At 37.6% G+C, this 19,663-nt stretch overlaps 1 protein-coding gene across 2 annotated transcripts in view; it reads left to right on the forward strand.

Annotated features, from left to right (window-relative positions):
• Positions 1 to 19,663, forward strand: part of LOC133615993 (synaptotagmin-7-like) — a 464,522-nt gene that overhangs the window by 201,644 nt on the left and 243,215 nt on the right. For both annotated transcript variants that reach the window (XM_061974950.1, XM_061974951.1), the window contains exon 2: positions 12,865 to 12,968. In XM_061974950.1, coding sequence (XP_061830934.1) covers positions 12,865 to 12,968 — 104 coding nt within the window. The remainder of the gene's footprint in view (positions 1 to 12,864; positions 12,969 to 19,663) is intronic.

Below are 19,663 nucleotides of genomic sequence, written 5' to 3' on the forward strand. Positions count from 1 at the left end.
AACAGTAAACGAACAAGTAGATTAATAATTAATTTTCTACCAATTGTCCTTAATATTTTTGACAAAATAATAGAATGATACATGACACAATATGTCACTCCATACGTCAGCAGCTAAATTAGCAGCCTTTGTTTGTTTACTTACTACTAAAAGACAAGTTGTCTTGTATGTTCACTATTTTATTTAAGGAGAAACTTGCAATAAGAAACATATGTTCGATGTACTGTAAGATTTTTTGTTCAAATAAAGCCAATAATGCAATTTTTTTGTGGTGCCCTTTATTTAGAGAAGTATCGAAAAGTACCGAAAAGTATCGAAATACATTTGGTACCGGTACCCGTACCAAAATATTGGTATCGGGACAACACTACCTACTATTGGCTCTGATTTGAATCGATTGGTTTTTGTGACCACTGACTTATTTCCTGAGTTTGTAAACAATAAAAACAACAAAATATTGTTTTATAATAAGATAATATCGCTCTAACTACTGTAGTATCAACCATGATACTACACCTGATACTATAGTTGGTATAGTTACTGCCAATATTTGTATCGATCCATCCACCTCTGTTTACATTTAAGAGCTCTAGTTTAGCCTTTAGCATATCTTCCTGTGTATAGTGTGCATGTTTAGCTATTCCTCATCCCTCAAGTGATAATGATACTTCTAGGAAACATAGTTTATTTGCCCCCATGAAGCGAGGATGGCTGACTGAAAAGTTGCTTCACACTGTAGAGGGATGTTAGCCGTGAGCTAAAATGCTACAGTCCTTAGAGCGGGGGTCCTGCAACCTGCGGCTCTTTAACGCTGCCCTAGTGGCTCCCTGGAGCTTTTTCAAAAATGTACGAAAATAGAAAAAGATGAGGGAAAAAATATATTTTTGTTTTGATATGGTTTCTGAAGAAGAACAACATGATACAAACCTTCCTAATTGTTAGAAATCCCACTGTTTGTATTAAACATGATTCTTTGATGAGAGTATTTGGCGAGCGCCGTTTTGTCCTACTAATTTTGGCAGTCCTTGAACTCACCGTAGTTTGTTTACATGTATAACTTTCTTCAACGATGCCAGAGAAAGACATATTACATGCCACTCGTTCTTTGTCTTATTTTGTCCACCAAACTTTTTATGCTGTGTGTGAAGGCAAAAAGGTGAACTTTGTTGATGTTATTGACTTGTGTGGAGTGCTAATCAGGCATATTTGGTCAGTGCATGACTGCAAGCTAATCGATGCTCACATGCTATTTAGGCTAGCTTTATGTACGTATTACATCATTATGCCTCACTTGTAGGTATATTTCAGCTCATTTAATTTCCTATGTCCTCTGTGTAGTTAATTTATATGTGCATTTCTCATGACATATTATCTGTATGTAATAGTGCCTGCATTCCTGATAGTTGTTTGTGTGCCATGTTGTTCCAGACCACAGCAAATGTAGCCCAGCTTAAATAGATTGTAATAAATCCATTAGAAGAAGACAGTCTGCCGTTTCCTTTAACTTGGACACACCCATCTATACCTTTGGCCATTTTAAGCCATTCATTTCCAGAAGTTATCTCACCCTCTGAGAAGCCTGCGTTTTACTAATGTTTTCCAATATTGTAAAAATGTGTAGAATAAATATTACATTTCAACATTTCTGTCAACGAAGATTTGTGTCCGCCTGCGACACATAGTCATTTTGATAGTAGGCTGATATAGCTAATATAGACACTTATATCATGTGTTGAGTTCATTATATCGGCTTTTAAGTTTTTGCGGCTCCAGACAGATTTTTATTTTTTTTTGGTCCAAAATGGCTCTTTCAACATTTTTGGTTGCCGACCCCTGCCTTAGAGGAAGTATTTGTTCGCTTGTCGCTGTCAAATTTGCAGGATACAACTACAATGTGTCATCAACATGCATTATCATGATAGTATTAAAAGTGTTATCGTTAGCCAAATTTATATCGTATGTATCGTCAATATCGTGCAACCCTGATTAGAATTCAGGTCCAGCCAGGAAAGAGGAGCTGTTGCAGCGAATACGCACGCTGAATCACCATGAAAAAAACACATCTAGCGCGTTAAATACGTTGAAATAGTGCCTGTACTTTAATTCCAAAAACGCCTGTTTTGTGTCAATGTTCGGAATATCCGTGTCTGTCTGTGCACGCACTTGGCGTGAGCGTGGTGAGTGCAGAATGAGGAAGTGTTTTGTGGGTGTGTAGAGAGAATGGAGAGACGGTGACAGGATAGTGATGGGTTGGAACCGAGCACTGCAGTTGATGTGTTGAAGTCAGATTAAAGTTAAAGAGCCTCTGTCAGGATGAACTTTTAAAAAGGTAATTAAAGGCCTACTGAAACCCACTACTACCGACCACGCAGTCTGATAGTTTATATATCAATGATGAAATCTTAACATTGCAACACATGCTAATACGGCCGGGTTGGCTTACTAAAGTGCGATTTTAAATTTTGCGCAAAATATCCTGCTGAAAACGTCTCAGTATGATGACGTCAGCATGTGACGTCACGAATTGTAGAGGACATTTTGGGACAGCATGGTGGCCAGCTATTAAGTCGTCTGTTTTCATCGAAAAATTCCACAGTATTCTGGACATCTGTGTTGGTGAATATTTTGCAATTTGTTCAATGAACAATGGAGACAGCAAAGAAGAAAGCTGTAGGTGGGAAGCAGTGTATTGCGGCCGACTGCAGCAACACAAACACAGCCGGTGTTTCATTGTTTACATTCCCGGAAGATGACGGTCAAGCTTTACCATTGGCCTGTGGAGAACTGGGACAACAGAGACTCTTACCAGGAGGACTGTAGGTTGGATGCGCAGACGCGGTACCGTGAGTACGCATGCAGCTGCGGCTTCCAAACATTTGATCGCTTGCCCGTACGTGCGTGCCGCTATGTGCATGTCACGTATGTAACTTTGGGGACTTTGGGGAAATATATGTGCTGTATGAACTTTGAGGAGGTGCACGGTACTTTGGGCTGTGGGATTGAGTGTGTTGTGCAGGTGTTTGAGTTGTATTGGCGGGTTATATGGACGGGAGGGGGGAGGTGTTTGTTATGCGGGATTAATTTGTGGCATATTAAATATAAGCCTGGTTGTGTTGTGGCTAATAGAGTATATATATATGTCTTGTGTTTATTTACTGTTTTAGTCATTCCCAGCTGAATATCAGGTCCCACCCGCCTCTCACAGCATCTTCCCTATCTGAATCGCTCCCACTGCCCTCTAGTCCTTCACTCTCACTTTCCTCATCCACAAATCTTTCATTTTCGCTCAAATTAATGGGGAAATTGTCGCTTTCTCTGCCCGAATCGCTCTCGCTGCTGGTGGCCATGATTGTAAACAATGAGCTTTACAACCTGTTACGTCACGTGCATATCGTCTGCTACTTCCGGTACAGGCAAGGCTTTTTTATCAGCGACCAAAAGTTGCGAACTTTATCGTCAATGTTCTCTACTAAATCCTTTCAGCAAAAATATGGCAATATCGCGAAATGATCAAGTATGACACATAGAATGGACCTGCTATCCCCGTTTAAATAAGAAAATCGCATTTCAGTAGGCCTTTAATAACCCATGACTCAAACACATAGTCACAGTTATTTTTTGTAACAGTGTTATGCCTTACACTGATTGCCAGTGATCCATTGTCCTTAATAGGGGTATTTCAGTACCAGTAAGTAACGGATGTTGTGAAAGTGCGTCGTGGGTTTTGGCTAAGCTCAACTCCTTGGCAAGGGTCTTGCACTGAAGCGATGTTAAAAGCTGTCAGACGGATTTTTAGTGCAGCAGCTGGCTCTTGTGGGGTTTTGCTTCTGCACTCTGCAGAAAAGAGATGAATAACAAAAAGCTTTCAGTCGACTTCCGTCAAGGACTGAAAGAATGAAAGCGATCTCGCAATTGGATTCTTCTTCGGGGTTGCTGGCTTCTCTCTCCTCCACTGATACTGATAACACACTTCAGGAAACAAACATCATCATTTTTATGGCTTGGTAATACTGATTCAGTTGGCTGACTTTATTACAGACCTATGTTTGTATTTATAATACTGCATTTGCAATAAAAACTGATGCAAATGATGATAGAGAGGCACTAAATATATTTGTACAAAAGGTAGTATGGTACTGTAGTCCTGCAGAACAAATACAAGAGGACGATACTGTATGCTTTATGGGTAATCACATATAGGATGGACTCACCTTGTTTCTCTTTAAGAGCAGTGGAACCTTGACAATAAATACTACTTTTACATCTCAATAGAAGGTTTGAATGGGTGCATTAATGGACGTGATTCCCACCATCTGTTAAAGATAGCCACCACGAAATAAAGAACGATAACATCAGCGACTGTCTGTAAGCTGGCACCACAGGAATGGGTACCTGAATCGATTAAGGTACCAATGTTTGGTACTTTAATGTGTTTAAATGTATTAATAATTAATCTGGTTTTCTTACACTTCTAAGTATCATTTGCCAGTACTGAACTGTGTTGTACTGTATTAAATAAAATACTTTGCATGCAGTTAGTTGTGTAAGTATTGTATTTATGACACACCATTTGTTTAACTGTAACCTGCATCTTAGTTGTAGTTTTGATTAGCAAATTTGGAGGTGTTGAAACCTCCACATAAAATAGCTAATGCTCGTTGTTAGCTTGTCAATGGAAAATCTTATGTACATTAGCATCGAGCTAGCGGATTTTATAAAAGTGAAGCTTTACTGTAATTCCAAGCGCCTTCTTCTTGCTTTGTTGGCATAGAAAATTACCTAGAAGGTAAGTCCGCTCTTAGTGCTTGACTGTTGTTTCCCGGCCAAGTGTTTGAGCCGGTGCCATAGGCTGCCACCGCACGTGATGTCAAGTGCTACAAAGTTATCGAAATATGGCACTGTTTTATTTTATTTCAAATCTATAATCAGCAGTACCGGCGGACTTCCGTGGGTACCTCTAAAAGTATTGAATTTGGTACCCCTCCCTAAATAAAACACTGTGTTATGAAGCGATGGCACACATAAATGGGTAAAAGCTTGAATGCTGTAGAGCAGGGGTGTCCGAACTACGGCTGACCGGCATTTTCATTTTGGCCTGAGAGACGGCCCGAGTCAAATAAGCAATTTGTCCTTGTGCAATGTTTTCTTATAAAATACAATTAGTCGGTGGTCTTATGGCTTATTTGTGCATAAAATGAAGTGGTTAGCACATCATTTACTTATATGACCCAATCCAAACAACTTTCCTAGTCACGGTTCAGAAAAACAAGTTCAACTAGCACAAAAAGTCAACAAACATGGTCACACATAACAGATCCTGCTCATTGAACTTTGTGGATATTATAAAAAAATGTCCGATCTGAATAACAAAATGCAAAACGCTCTCTCCACACATATCCATGTTTGGCCCATTTTAGCTGCTTGATATCACTGATTGGTCAAAAAACTTTAAGGAGGTCGTTACAGAAGTAAACAGGGTAAGGGTCGAATTTTAATTATAATAATTATTAGTCATATGTATATGTGTTTTGTGTGTATATATATATATATATATATATATATATATTATATATGTATGTGTGTGTATGTGTGTGTATGTATATATATATATATGCAGTCTTGGTCAAAAGTTTACATACACTTGTAAAGAACATAATGTCATGGCTGTCTTGCGTTTCCAATAATTTCTACAACTCCTATTTTTTGTGATAGGAGTGATTGGAGCACATACTTGTTGGTCACAAAAAACATTCATGAAGTTTGGTTCTTTTATTATTTTATTATGGGTCTACTGAAAATGTGACCACATCTGCTGGGTCAAAAGTATACATACAGCAATGTTAATATTTGGTTACATGTCTCTTGGCAAGTTTCACTTTTGGTAGCCATCCACAAGCTTCTGGTTGAATTTTTGACCACTCCTCTTGACAGAATTGGTGCAGTTCAGCTAAATTTGTTGGTTTTCTGACATGGACTTGTTTCTTCAGCATTATCCACACGTTTAAGTCAGGACTTTGGGAAGGCCATTCTAAAACCTTAATTCTAACCTGATTTAGCCATTTAGCCTGTTTTGATGCCAATGGAACTGGTGCTTTATATGGGACAATGAAAAAGGAGGATTACCTCCAAATTCTTCAGGACAACCTCAAATCATCAGCCCGTAGGTTGAGTCTTGGGCGCAGTTCGATGTTCCAACAGGTCAATGACCCCAAACACACGTCAAAAGTGGTAAAGGAATGGCTAAATCAGGCTAGAATTAAGGTTTTAGAATGGCCTTCCCAAACTCCTGACTTAAACGTGTGGACAATGCTGAAGAAACACGTCTATGTCAGAAAACCAACAAATTTAGCTGAACTGCACCAATTCTGTCAAGAGGAGTGGTAAAATATTCAACCAGAAGCATGCCAGAAGCTTGTGGATGGCTACCAAAAGCGCCTTATTGCAGTGAAACTTGCCAAGGGACAGGTAACCAAATATTAACAATTCCTGTATGTATACTTTTGACCCAGCAGATTTGGTCACATTTTCAGTAGACCCATAATAAATTCATAAAAGAACCAAACTTCAGGAATGTTTTTTGTGACCAGCAGATACGTGCTCCAATCACTCTATCAAAAAAAAATAAGAGTTGTAGAAATTATTGGAAACTCAAGACAGCCATGACATTATGTTCTTTACAAGTGTATGTAAACTTTTAATCGCGACTCTATATATATATATATATATATATATATATATATATATATATATATATATATATATATATATATATATATATATATATATATATATATATATATATATATATATATATTTAGATATTTATTTATTTTTATTTTTTTATTTTATGCTGCCTTTTTTGCTGCAGCTGGTATAAATACTGTAACATTGTACATGGTAATTGGGATTTGTTATATGTTGAATATACTATATGATCATATAATATATCAGTATATATGATATACTGTATACATAATACGTAAATATTACACATGTATATGTTATATTTTATATTGCTACTATGGTACATTTTTAGTCGACTTTATAGCTTTTGTTTTTGCCCTCTTTTTGTGCCCTTGTGTGCATTATCCTTGCCAGCCTTTGCAACTGAGCTACTGTGTGGAACAAATTCCCTTGTGGATCATTAAAGTTTGTCATATACTATATATATATATTACTTTGTATGCAGTTGGCTTTTGGCCCTGGGTCAAAGTTTTGGAGCCCAATGTGGCCCCCCAGTCTAAACGTTTGGACACCCCTGTTGTAGACTAGAGCAATGTGAGGGAGTGGGACGGAGAATCACACGAAAGTCTGGCACTTTTTATTTGCATTGAAAAGTTCATAGATGGTCAAATTAAGTTCACATTGCATTTTAGCTTCATCCTGAAATTTCACCAAAAGCCAAATATTTTAAGACCGTTCCTTTCAGTTTGTCAAGTAATGGTTTGGAATGGTAAACCCTGATCTGTCGGTCCTGCGATGAGGTGGCGACTTGTCCAGGGTGTACCCCGCCTTCCGCCCGAATGCAGCTGAGATAGGCTCCAGCACCCCCCGCGACCCCGAAAGGGACAAGTGGTAGAAAATGGATGGATGGATGGAACCCTGATTTGGCTTGAGAAGGAGGAGGTTGGCAAACGCCGCATCAGACAAAAGGTGTCAAGCTGCAACCTGATACGCCCAACATCTGGGTGCTTACAAATGGGATGGTCTAAATCAAAGATTTGGGGAAAGCCAAAAAATTGTACATTAATGACATGATCTTCACCATACTGCTTTGTGTTAATTTGGAAAAGAAAAAATGTTTTATTTCCAGATGAGCGTCTTCCTGTCAGTTGAAGGGTACTTTGAACAGCCTCAGTCTGTAAGCGATACATTGCCAGCAAACAATGATATGAATCAAGGTTTTAACTTTGAAAAGTGCAGAAGGTATTTAACTCGAGAGCTTTTGCTCCCAAAGTAAAAGGGAGAAGAAAAAAACCCTAGACTTGAATGTTAATTACCATCATGTACTCAAGTGATTGTAGTTTCACAATCAAATTGAGATACCACATTAACACAGATAATCGACTTGGAAGGTTAGTTTTTTTTCTGATCGAAACTTTAAAAACTGTATTCATTAAAAACTATATTCATTGCTTGTCTGAGACTCTCTTAGTAGTCATCGTGTTAGATTTCACAGATTCAGTGTGGAATAAATCATAAACTATTCAACTAGACTGTTAAAGAAGATGTCTGAAACGCCTGCCGAAGTAAGCAAACAAAGGCTTCTAGTTTAGCTGCTGACGTATGCAGTAACATATTCTGTTATTTTTAGAGATGTCCGATAATGGCTTTTTTGCCGATATCCGATATTTCGATATTGTCCAACTCTTAATTACCGATTCCGATATCAACCGATACGGATATATACAGTCGTAAAATCAACACATTATTATGCCTAATTTTGTTGTGATTCCCCGCTGGATGCATTAAACAATGTAACAAGGTTTTCCAAAATAAATCAACTCAAGTTATGGAAAAAAATGCCAACATGGCACTGCCATATTTATTATTGAAATCACAAAGTGCATCATTTTTTTAACATGCCTCAAAACAGCAGCTTGGAATTTGGGACATGCTCTCCCTGAGAGAGCATGAGGAGGTTGAGGTGGGCGGGGTTGCGGGGGGGCGGGATTGAGGTGTGGGGGGGGGACATATGGTACAATACAATCAGCAAGATAAGATGGAGCTAGACCGTGGATACTCACTTGTCATTCCAAATTGGGTATCCAATCACAAGTTGCAATTTAGCAGGAAGCAGTAAGTGTTGACCCACAAAGAAGGAAAACAAAACATTGATTAGGTGGCAGATACATATTTGCAAGGCCATTTTTTAAGAAGGATATTTAAAGAGAAACGACATCTTGTGAGACGATGTCGGTGATGCAATGGGGAAATTCTCGCCATTTCCACTCGAATCAACCGATTACGAGGGTTATAAGGCGTCGAATGGGCGCTACAAATTGTGAGTTCAAATATTTTATTTCTTTATTTTTTCACGTTTAGTATGTTTTTTGCAATTTTAATTTTGACAGTACCACATAAGATATGTTTTAATTGCGGGTTTATTGATTTGTCAATGCGCCAGAAAATCTGTTGATGTGTTCAATATCCAGTAGTGCGTAAATGTGTTTCTGTATAGAATTTATCCAGCAATGGTCATGTGGTGACATAAATGATGGTATTTTGAGAGGTAATCATTGAAGTCAGACATCACTGAAGGCCTAGGTGGGAAACGCACGGCTCGTCACTGCTTGCAGGCATACAGAGACAGTAACGTTAGCGATCAAAAATTAGATTAACGCGTGTCCCTTTCGGGGTTGTGGGGGGTTCTTGAGCCTATCTCAGCTGCATTCGGGCGGAAGGCGGTGTACACCCTGGACAAGTCGCCACCTCATCACAGGGCCAACACAGATAGACAGACAACATTCACACTCACATTCACACACTAGGGCCAATTTAGTGTTGCCAATCAACCTATCCCCAGGTGCATGTCTTTGGAGGTGGGAGGAAGCCGGAGTACCCGGAGGGAACCCACGCAGTCATGGGGAGAACATGCAAACTCCACACAGAAATATCCCGAGCCTGGGATTGAACTCAGGTCTACTGAGGACCTTCGTATTGTGAGGCACATGCACTAACCCCTGTTTCACCGTGCTGCAACATAACACACTTAATATGACTCTAATCAATTAATAGATATTAACATGATAAGTTCTCACTAGTAAATATTTCTTGTCCAGTGTTCTTCTTTTGTGTTTCTTATGCAGTATCGTCAGTTCCAGTATGGTCCATTTTTGCAATCTGCATATTAGTGAGTGAAGTGAAGTGGAGTACCGTATTTTCCGGACTATAAGGCGCACTTAAAATCTTTTTTTTTTCTCAAAACTCGACAGTGCGCCTTATAACCCGGTGCGCCTAATGTAAGGAATAATTTTGGTTGAGCTTACCCACCTTGAAGCTATTTTATTTGGTACATGGTGTAATGATAAGTGTGACCTGTGGATGGCAGTCAAACACAAGAGCTATGTGTAGACTGCACTCTGATGGGTCTCAGGTAAACAACACCAACATTTTAAATGTCCATCCACCCATCCATTTTCTACTGCTCGTCTTTTTTGGGGTCGCGTGGGGTGCTGGAGCCTATCTCAGCTGCATTCGGGCGGTAGGCGGGGTACACCCTAGACAGATCACAGGGCCAACACAGATAGCCAGACAACATTCACACTCACATTTACAAATGTTCCATTGAAAATATAGAACATTACACACAGCGCACAAAAATCATTTAACATGTTTTAGTACGACTTTGGTAAGCTATGAAGCCGCACCGCTTGAAGGATTTCAGCGCATTAAACATACGAGTATTCTTATGGTGTGTGTATAAGGTAAGACATTGTCTGGTGTTTTGTTCCGCAATATTATGCAAAAGCAACTTTTCTTAGCTTCTGATACCTGCTGATCTGTATTTGGGATCTGCATGAATCCTGAAAAATTGTCCGCGTCCGCCTTGTAGTCCTTGATGACGCCGTAGTCGATAAGCTTCTTCTTTTTCTCTATCTTCTTGTTATGTGACATTCATCCTTCGCTGTTGCCATTTCTAATATAAAGTAGTGTAAAGTTCTTACTTATTATACATGTCAGTAAACTCGCCAGTGCTAAAACATACCGGTGTAGTGAGTTTACATTATTTACCCAAGGAAGTTTACTTATAAGAGTTCAGGTCGGACGGTTTTTCACGGCATACATTTCCTCTGTTATTGATTTAAGTAAATTCTGAATGTCATTAAAACAGTTAGCGCCATCTTTTGACACTTCTTCCACTCCCGTCCTTGCACGCTACACCGCTACAACAAAGATGACAGGGAGAAGACGCTGCCGAAGGTGAGCCACGTAAATAAGACCGCCCACAAAACGGCGCATCCTGAAGCGACTGTCAGAAAGTGGCTTGAAGATGATCTGTAAAACATCATCTTATGCAACATTTTGACCAAAGAACCACCATTACATGTTATGTAGACCATAGGAAGTGTTTTCCATTTAGAAAAAAAAAATAATAATATGACTCCTTTAATGCGCTCTATAATCCGGTGCGCCTAATATGAAAAAAAGATCAAAAATAGACCATTCATCGGCGGTGCGCCCTATGGTCCGGAAAATTCGGAATATATTTACGTAGTGGTTTTTCACTAGTGACTCAATGCGCTTTAAATTGAGAAACACATTATCTACATTCAAGCTACATTGAGACCAGTTTGGGTGGCACTGGTACAAGGGTGGGTTAAGTGTCAGGCCCAAAGCTTCATTTTTTTCATGGTTGTCCTGTGTCCTTGTCCTTATTTTACCTAACATTTGTCATGTCTGTGTTAATCATGTTTTTGTTTGGCCATATGCTGTTTGTTTTTTGGACGCTTTTTAGTTCCTGGTTGTTCACTCCCTTGTTATGTTTCCATGGTTACCCATTAGTTTCACCTGTTCCACGTTTGGACTCACACACCTGTCACCAATCATGTCACTGTTATTTAAGCCTGTCTTTTTCTGTTGGTCGGCCTGGCGACATCATCTGCTGTTACCCTTGTCACTCATGTGTTGATTCCATGCCATTGTTCCATGATCATTTCCATGCTTGTTCCAAGTACATTTTTGTTTATTCATGTCACGTTTAGCAGTTATTTTGTTTCATGTCCCTAGTCTATGTTAAGTGTAAGTTTTTGTTTTATAGTCAAGTTTGTACCTCCGCCTTGTGCGCACCTTTAGTTTGTTCTTTTTGTTATAGTAAAAATAAATATGTCCTTACCTTCACGCCATGTCCGCTCCAACTTTTATTGCATCTTGGGAAAACAATGTCATGACAACATTGTCCCTGATAAAAGGGTTTTCTCACCTGCACATCGCCTACTATCTCTGCATTTTGGGGTCATGTCGACAACGTGTATATAATGGTGTATATATTTGAGCTTATAAATCTTATGTTTAGAGAGAATCCCAACATATGCACTTAACTCTTGTTTTTTAAATCTGTAAAGATGTCTGTTTTATACTCACTCATAAAAAAGAACAAATACATTATTAATGACCCCCAAATGAATGACATGCATGCACATGCTGAGTAAAAGAAAACTTCTTACAACTGTATAGAATATTTAAAGAAAATTGTGATTCCGTCCACTGAAATGCCTTTTTTATTATTATTTGCAATGTGCTCTCAAGTAAGCGATAAAAAAAAGAAATGGGGATAAAGGAGTGACTTAGTGGTTTGATTAATTTTGCAGGTGGAAAGACTGTAGAGAAGAGAATTTGGCACTGGTGGGCTCATTGTTTGCAGACATTATTTTAGTGCCAGGCTGCTATGCGCATTCCATCATGTCGCCGACATAGCGACAAACATTTGATTGGCAGCGTCGAGTGTCTGTAATTGAAAGAAAGTCGTGGGCCGAGGAAGAAGTTTCATACATCAAGTTGGGAACAAAGTTGCTGAAGGATTTTACAAGATAGCTGCGAAAGAGAACGGATGCTCGTAATTGCATGGCTTGTGGTCCTTGATATGATCTCTTCCTGACGAGTGCACATCCTCTATTTATACACTGCGAGCACCAGCATGAAACGGTTGCGTCGCTTTTTAACACTTGTCTGTCTCGCTGATAACAACTGCGGGAGAATGATGAATGCATGCGGAAACAAGGCCAGATCATCACACGCATTTGCTCCCAATCGCAACTAAAAATGGGGAGCGTTGTCACACAAAACCCAGGATGTTTCAACTGTGAGCCTCAACTAATATTCTTGTCTCTGTGTGTCCTCCTTCTTCTGTCCCTCCCCCCTCAGGTTCAGTGTCGCTCAGTGTATTCCTGGTGTCTTTGGCATTCTTAGTATGTGCCCTTTGGCTAGTTGCTCTATGTGGTGTCTGCACCTGGTGCCAACGTAAACTGGTAAGTGACTGTACTTACAGTAAGTCATTCAATCAATCATTGAAAACTATCAACCATTCAGATGTTAAAAAAAAAATTAAAAAAAAAAGGGCTATAAGACAGTGATGTACCGCGAGGTTCAGGACTGACTTATATTTCTAAACTTGAAATGCATGTACTCTAATCAATGTTAGTTATTTCCAATTTTGCTTACACCAGGGGTGTCAAACATACGCCCCGGGGGGCTGGATCAGGCCGGCGGACAGGTTTTATCCAGCCCTCAGGACATACTTGCCAACCCTCCCGAATTTTCCGGGAGACTCCCGAAATTCAGCGCCTCTCCCGAAAACCTCCCGGGACAAATATTCTCCCGAAAATCTCCCGATTTTCAGCCGGAGCTGGAAGCCACGCCCCCTCCAGCTCCATGCGGACCCGAGTGAGGACAGCCTTTTTTCACGACGGGAGGACAACAGGGTGACTAGAACTAAATCATCCAGACTAGAGATAAATTGTATTATTATGTTTATCTTACCTAAAAATAAATGTATTTATTAATTAAAAGCAATAAATAAATAAATACATTTTTACTATATTTTGCTAAAAACATCAAAATTAATTGTATTTTTATTTGTATTTTTTCATGACTCCTTATTACATCCAGCCATAGAATTATACATCAAGATAAACATATTTGAAATAATTGATTTTAAATTATCATAATAATTCATTTAAAATGACCATATTTAATTATTAAAATAATTGCTTGTTTATCAACAACTTTAGCATTTTATTCATTACATTTTGAAACTCTCAGAAGCCAAGTTGTTATATTCCTTAATATTTATTTATGCAAGTTTGAAGGTATCAATTATCTAAACATATATATATATATATATATATATATATATATATATATATATATATATATATATATGTATATGTATATATATATATATATATATATATATATATTTATATATATATATATATATTTATATGTGTATATGTATATATATATATATATATATATATATATATATATGTGTATATGTATATGTATGAAATACTTGACTTGGTGAATTCTAGCTGTCAATATACTCCTCCCCTCTTAACCACGCCCCGCCCCAACCCCGACCATGCCCCCACCCCCCAACCCCCACCTCCCGAAATCGGAGGTCTCAAGGTTGGCAAGTATGCCTCAGGATGAGTTTGCTCAGTATAAAAATTACCCTGAATTTTGTGAACGAAAGAAACGGCAGTTCTAAATGTGTCCACTGGATGTCGCAATAGCAATTATTTGTATATTTGTAGAATGCTGCATATGTACAAAATAAACCACATGATGTTAGTACATTAGTCGAGGAAAATGATCAAACTACACAAATAACATCCTGTAATTTGATTTTAATATAATTTTTTTAATCTTGATAGATTGAAAATTAACACCAATGAATTGACTGAGTTCACTTCAGTTTAGTTTCAGTTTATTTTGAACATGCACACGATACAATGTATTGCATCACATATTTCCAATGGTTTCATTACAGCACGTCCGAAAAGGAGTAGGAAGATACAGAGCGTATTTAATCCTACCCCTTTTCATACCATAGCAATTTTATCCAATTTCCTTGTTCTCTGTAACAAAACAGTGAACAAATAAATAATAAATAAATAATATACCAGAGTAAGCATACAAATATTAAATACATAAATAATCTTTGTCTCAATAAAAAAGGGTTTAAGATGTTTATCATAATTCTTGTTCTGTGTACTTTGTGAACACTTTTGTCTCTTAAACTGAATCATACTGGTGCTTTGTTTCATTTCTCTGGTTAATCCGTTCCATAATTTAATTCCACATACTGATATACTAAAGGTTTTAAGTGTTGTATGCGCATACAAATGTTTTAAATTAGATTTTCCTGTAAGGTTATATTTCTCCTCTTCTGTTGAGAAGAATTGTTGTACATTCTTGGGTAGCAGGTTATAGTTTGCTTTGTACATCATTTTAGCTGTTTTCAAATGCACCAAATCGTTGAATTTCAAAAGTTGTGATTTAATACATGAAGTGATTTTTCAATGTTCTCCATACCCAACATTATGTATTATTCTAATTGATCTTTTTTGTAACACAGTTAGTGAATGAAGCGCACATTTGTAGTTATTTCCCCATATTTCTGCACAATAACTCAGATATGGTAACACTAGTGAGCAGTAGAGAATATGAAGTGATTTTTTTTATCCAGAACATGTTTTGCTTTATTCATTATTGATGTGTTTCTTGCTACTTTATGTTGTATATTATTACATTATCACATAATTTATTCAGAAAAAAAAAAATAATGACAAATAAAGCAGATATACTATTAACCTAAACAGGTAATTGTACAAACCCCGTACTATTTGAGTTGGGAAATTGTTTTAGATGTAAATATAAACGGAATACAATGATTTGCAAATCATTTTCAACCCATATTCAGTTGAATATGCTACAAAGACAACATATTTGATGTTCAAACTGAAACATTTTTTTTTTTTTGCAAATAATCATTAACTTTAGAATTTGATGCCAGCAACACGTGACAAAGAAGTTGGGAAAGGTGGCAATAAATACTGATAAAGTTGAGGAATGCTCATCAAACACTTATTTGGAACATCCCACAGGTGTACAGGCAAATTGGGAACAGGTGGGTGCCATGATTGGGTATAAAAGTAGATTCCATTAAATGCTCAGTCATTCACAAACAAGGATGGGGCGAGGGTCACCACTTTGTCAACAAACGCGTGAGCAAATTGTTGAACAGTTTAAGAAAAACCTTTCTCAACCAGCTATTGCAAGGAATTTAGGGATTTCACCATCTACGGTCCGTAACATCATCAAAAGGTTCAGAGAATCTGGAGAAATCACTTCACGTAAGCAGCTAAGCTTGTGACCTTCGATCCCTCAGGCTGTACTGCATCAACAAGCGACATCAGTGTGTAAAGGATATCACCACATGGGCTCAGGAACACTTCAGAAACCCACTGTCACTAACTACAGTTGGTCGCTACATCTGTAAGTGCAAGTTAAAACTCTCCTATGCAAGGCGAAAACCGTTTATCGACAACACCCAGAAACGCAGTCGGCTTCGCTGGGCCTGAGCTCATCTAAGATGGACTGATTCAAAGTGGAAAAGTGTTCTGTGGTCTGACGAGTCCACATTTCAAATTGTTTTTGGAAACTGTGGACGTCGTGTCCTCCGGACCAAAGAGGAAAAGAACCATCCGGATTGTTATAGGCGCAAAGTTGAAAAGCCAGCATCTGTGATGGTATACAGGTTTTTGAGCAACATATGTTGCAATCCAAGCAACGTTACTATGGATGCCCCTGCTTATTTCAGCAAGACAATGCCAAGCCATGTGTTACATCAACGTGGCTTCATAGTAAAAGAGTGTGGGTACTAGACTGGCCTGCCTGTAGTCCAGACCTGTCTCCCATTGAAAATGTGTGGCACATTATGAACCCTAAAATACCACAACGGAGACCCCCGGACTGTTGAACAACTTAAGCTGTACATCAAGCAAGAATGGGAAAGAATTCCACCTGAGAAGCTTAAAAAATGTGTCTTCTCAGTTCCCAGACGTTTACTGAGTGTTGTTAAAAGGAAAGGCCATGTAACACAGTGGTGAACATGCCCTTTCCCAACTACTTTGGCACGTGTTGCAGCCATGAAATTCTAAGTGAATTATTATTTGCAAAAAAAATAAATAAAGTTTATGAGTTTGAACATCAAATATCTTGTCTTTGTAGTGCATTCAATTGAATATGGGTTGAAAAGGATTTGCAAATTATTGTATTCCGTTTATATTTATATCTAACACAATTTCCCAACTCGTATGGAAACAGGGTTTGTAAAAAAAAAACTACAACATTATGATTTGTACAATTTCAGAATGTGCTTGTTCTATTTTTAAACAAAGAAAACAATCCGAAGTTGTCTTTATTTTTAAGTTATCGTGCCGCGATTTTACCAGTCCAGCCCACTTGGGAGTAGATTTGTTTCCATGTGGCCCCCCATCTAGAATGAGTTTGACACCCCTGGCTTACACACTAAATGTTAAATGTTCACACAGTTAACAAAAGTCTACACACAGTAAACAAAACCACTGTGCAGATGTGCCTAATATTAGGCATTGACTATGCTTCACAGTTTTTGCGAAATATTACACACAATGCTTTACACACACCTTCCCATCTTGCACATGTGATGTGGAAGAGATACTATGGCCGGATGCAGCTAGACGGGCAGGTGATGATCAGAATCAGTAACTGAGGCTTTTGAGTATGTTCTTTCATAGAGTTGCTGTTGCCTAAGTCTGCACATGAAGCCTATACTCTATGCCAGGCATGTCAGACTCATTTTCATTGAGGGCCACATTGCAGTTATGGTTGCCCTCAGAGGGCCGATTTTAACACTGAATAATAAGCAGTGTGTATATAAATGTGTATATATATAAATCATGTGTATAATGGTCTATGTATTTGATTATTATGTCTTTTTATATGTACGCTGTACAAAACGAAATTTGTAGATTGTACTGTATAAAACTGGCAGCTCTGTCGCCACAATTTTACATTAATATTTGCAAGTTTTTTTTACAGCATATAAAATGAAAAAATACATGGAATTAAATTGAATGGAATGGAAAAACTGTACCACTGTTTTTTTGTTTTTTTTAATTCATGCAAGTTTTTTATACTTTAAAATCTACGGTTGTTGTGTTTTATAGTGTATTACTCTATATTGAAAGTGGATTTTACTGTAAAAAATGTTTACTGTTAAATTTTTACATGAACAGTTTGTTTGATTACCTGCTTTGAAATCATAAGTAAAGCAGATATTTAAGCATGTATCTATATTTGAACATTAACATTGTTTTGAAATGTATGGTGATATATTTTGTTTTATTATTAGAGATGATTAAAGTGTAAATATATGTAATTGTACACAGTACATTTATTTTTGTAATACATGTATTTAGAAAAAATAACATACTTTACTTACACATATTATTTCCACTCTTTCGGGGGCCATACAAATTGATCTGGCCCCCGGGCCTTGAGTTGGACACCTGTGCTCTATGCTGTAATTTTTATTTTTATCCAGATTTTTTTTCAAACCTTTTTATATGTCTCCGATTTTAATTTGTACTGCATGTCATTGTTGACTATTACGATATGTTACTTTACCTGACTGTGGTAAATGATTATTTTCTGGCAGCATCATTGTTGAGCACTTCTTGAAAATATTACAGGATATTTTTACTTTCTCTTTAGGTCCATAGGCCCACTTCAAAGTAAACAATGATAATCGCTATGGATTTGCCAGTATATTTTGTCAAGTTACAGTAATCATGTTCGGGCAAAATGCTCCAAAAATGTGATTTCTTATCGTAAAATAGGTTGTTTTTACAAATGTGTTTTGTATTTATCAATGTTCTAGGTAACTCACTCCAATAGTGTCTTATCATTTGAAGTCTGTGTGAGTGAGATGACAATAAATCGGCATTTTTACAAATGCTTGCTTTATTTTGATGAATGGGTATATGTTTTGACCCAAGTGTGTCATTTTGCAAATAATCTAGGAATTAAGGAACATTTAATGTGGTGTTTGGAAAAGTGTGTATATCTTTTGAAAAAGATATACACACTGTGTAAATAAATGAAAAAAAATGTAATACAGGTTCCTCTTTTTTTTTTTTTTAAACATAAAAATATAATTTCTATATTTATTTAATGAATACAGAAAAAATGTGTGGTTTTCATGGCCCTCTAAACAGATCACAAGTCTGTGTATATTCTGCGTGGAGGGCACAATTTTGCATATAAAATGTCAAATAATGAATGACAAGTATGGTAGTATTATTGTAGCAAAATTATTTGCAAACGTCTGTGTACTAATATGTGTGTAATCAGATCCACTTGTGTGTGTTTTAATTTGTCTGTGTGTCAAAAATATATATACAGTCGCGATCAAAAGTGTACATACACTTACTCTTATTTTACTCTTAGTTTTTTGTGATGGACTGATTAGAGCACATACTTGTTGGTCACAAAAAAACATTCATGAAGTTTGGTTCTTTTATGAATTTATTATGGGTCTACTGAAAATGTGACCAAATCTGCTGGGTCAAAAGTATACATACAGCAATGTTAATATTTGCTTACATGTCCCTTGGCAAGTTTCACTGCAATAAGGCGCTTTTGGTAGCCATCCACAAGCTTCTGGCAAGCTTCTGGTTGAATTTTTGACCACTCCTCTTGACAAAATTGGTGCAGTTCAGGTAAATGTGTTGGTTTTCTGACATGAACTTGTTTCTTCAGCATTGTCCACACATTTATGTCAGGACTTTGGGAAGGCCATTCTAAAACCTTAATTCTAGCCTGATTTAGCCATTCCTTTACCACTTTTGATGTGTGTTTGGGGTCATTGTCCTATTGGAACACCCAACTGCACCCAAGACCCAACCTCCGGGCTGATGATTTTAGGTTGCCCTGAAGAATTTGGAGGTAATCCTCCTTTTTCATTGTCCCATTTAAAGCACCAGTTCCATTGGCAGCAAAACAGGCCCAGAGCATAATACTACCACCACCATGTTTGACGGTAGGATGGTGTTCCTTGGATTAAAGGCCTCACATTTTCTCCTATAAACATATTGCTGGGTATTGTGGCCAA

The sequence above is a fragment of the Nerophis lumbriciformis genome, linkage group LG15 (assembly GCF_033978685.3).
Source record: "Nerophis lumbriciformis linkage group LG15, RoL_Nlum_v2.1, whole genome shotgun sequence".
NCBI lineage: Eukaryota > Metazoa > Chordata > Actinopteri > Syngnathiformes > Syngnathidae > Nerophis > Nerophis lumbriciformis.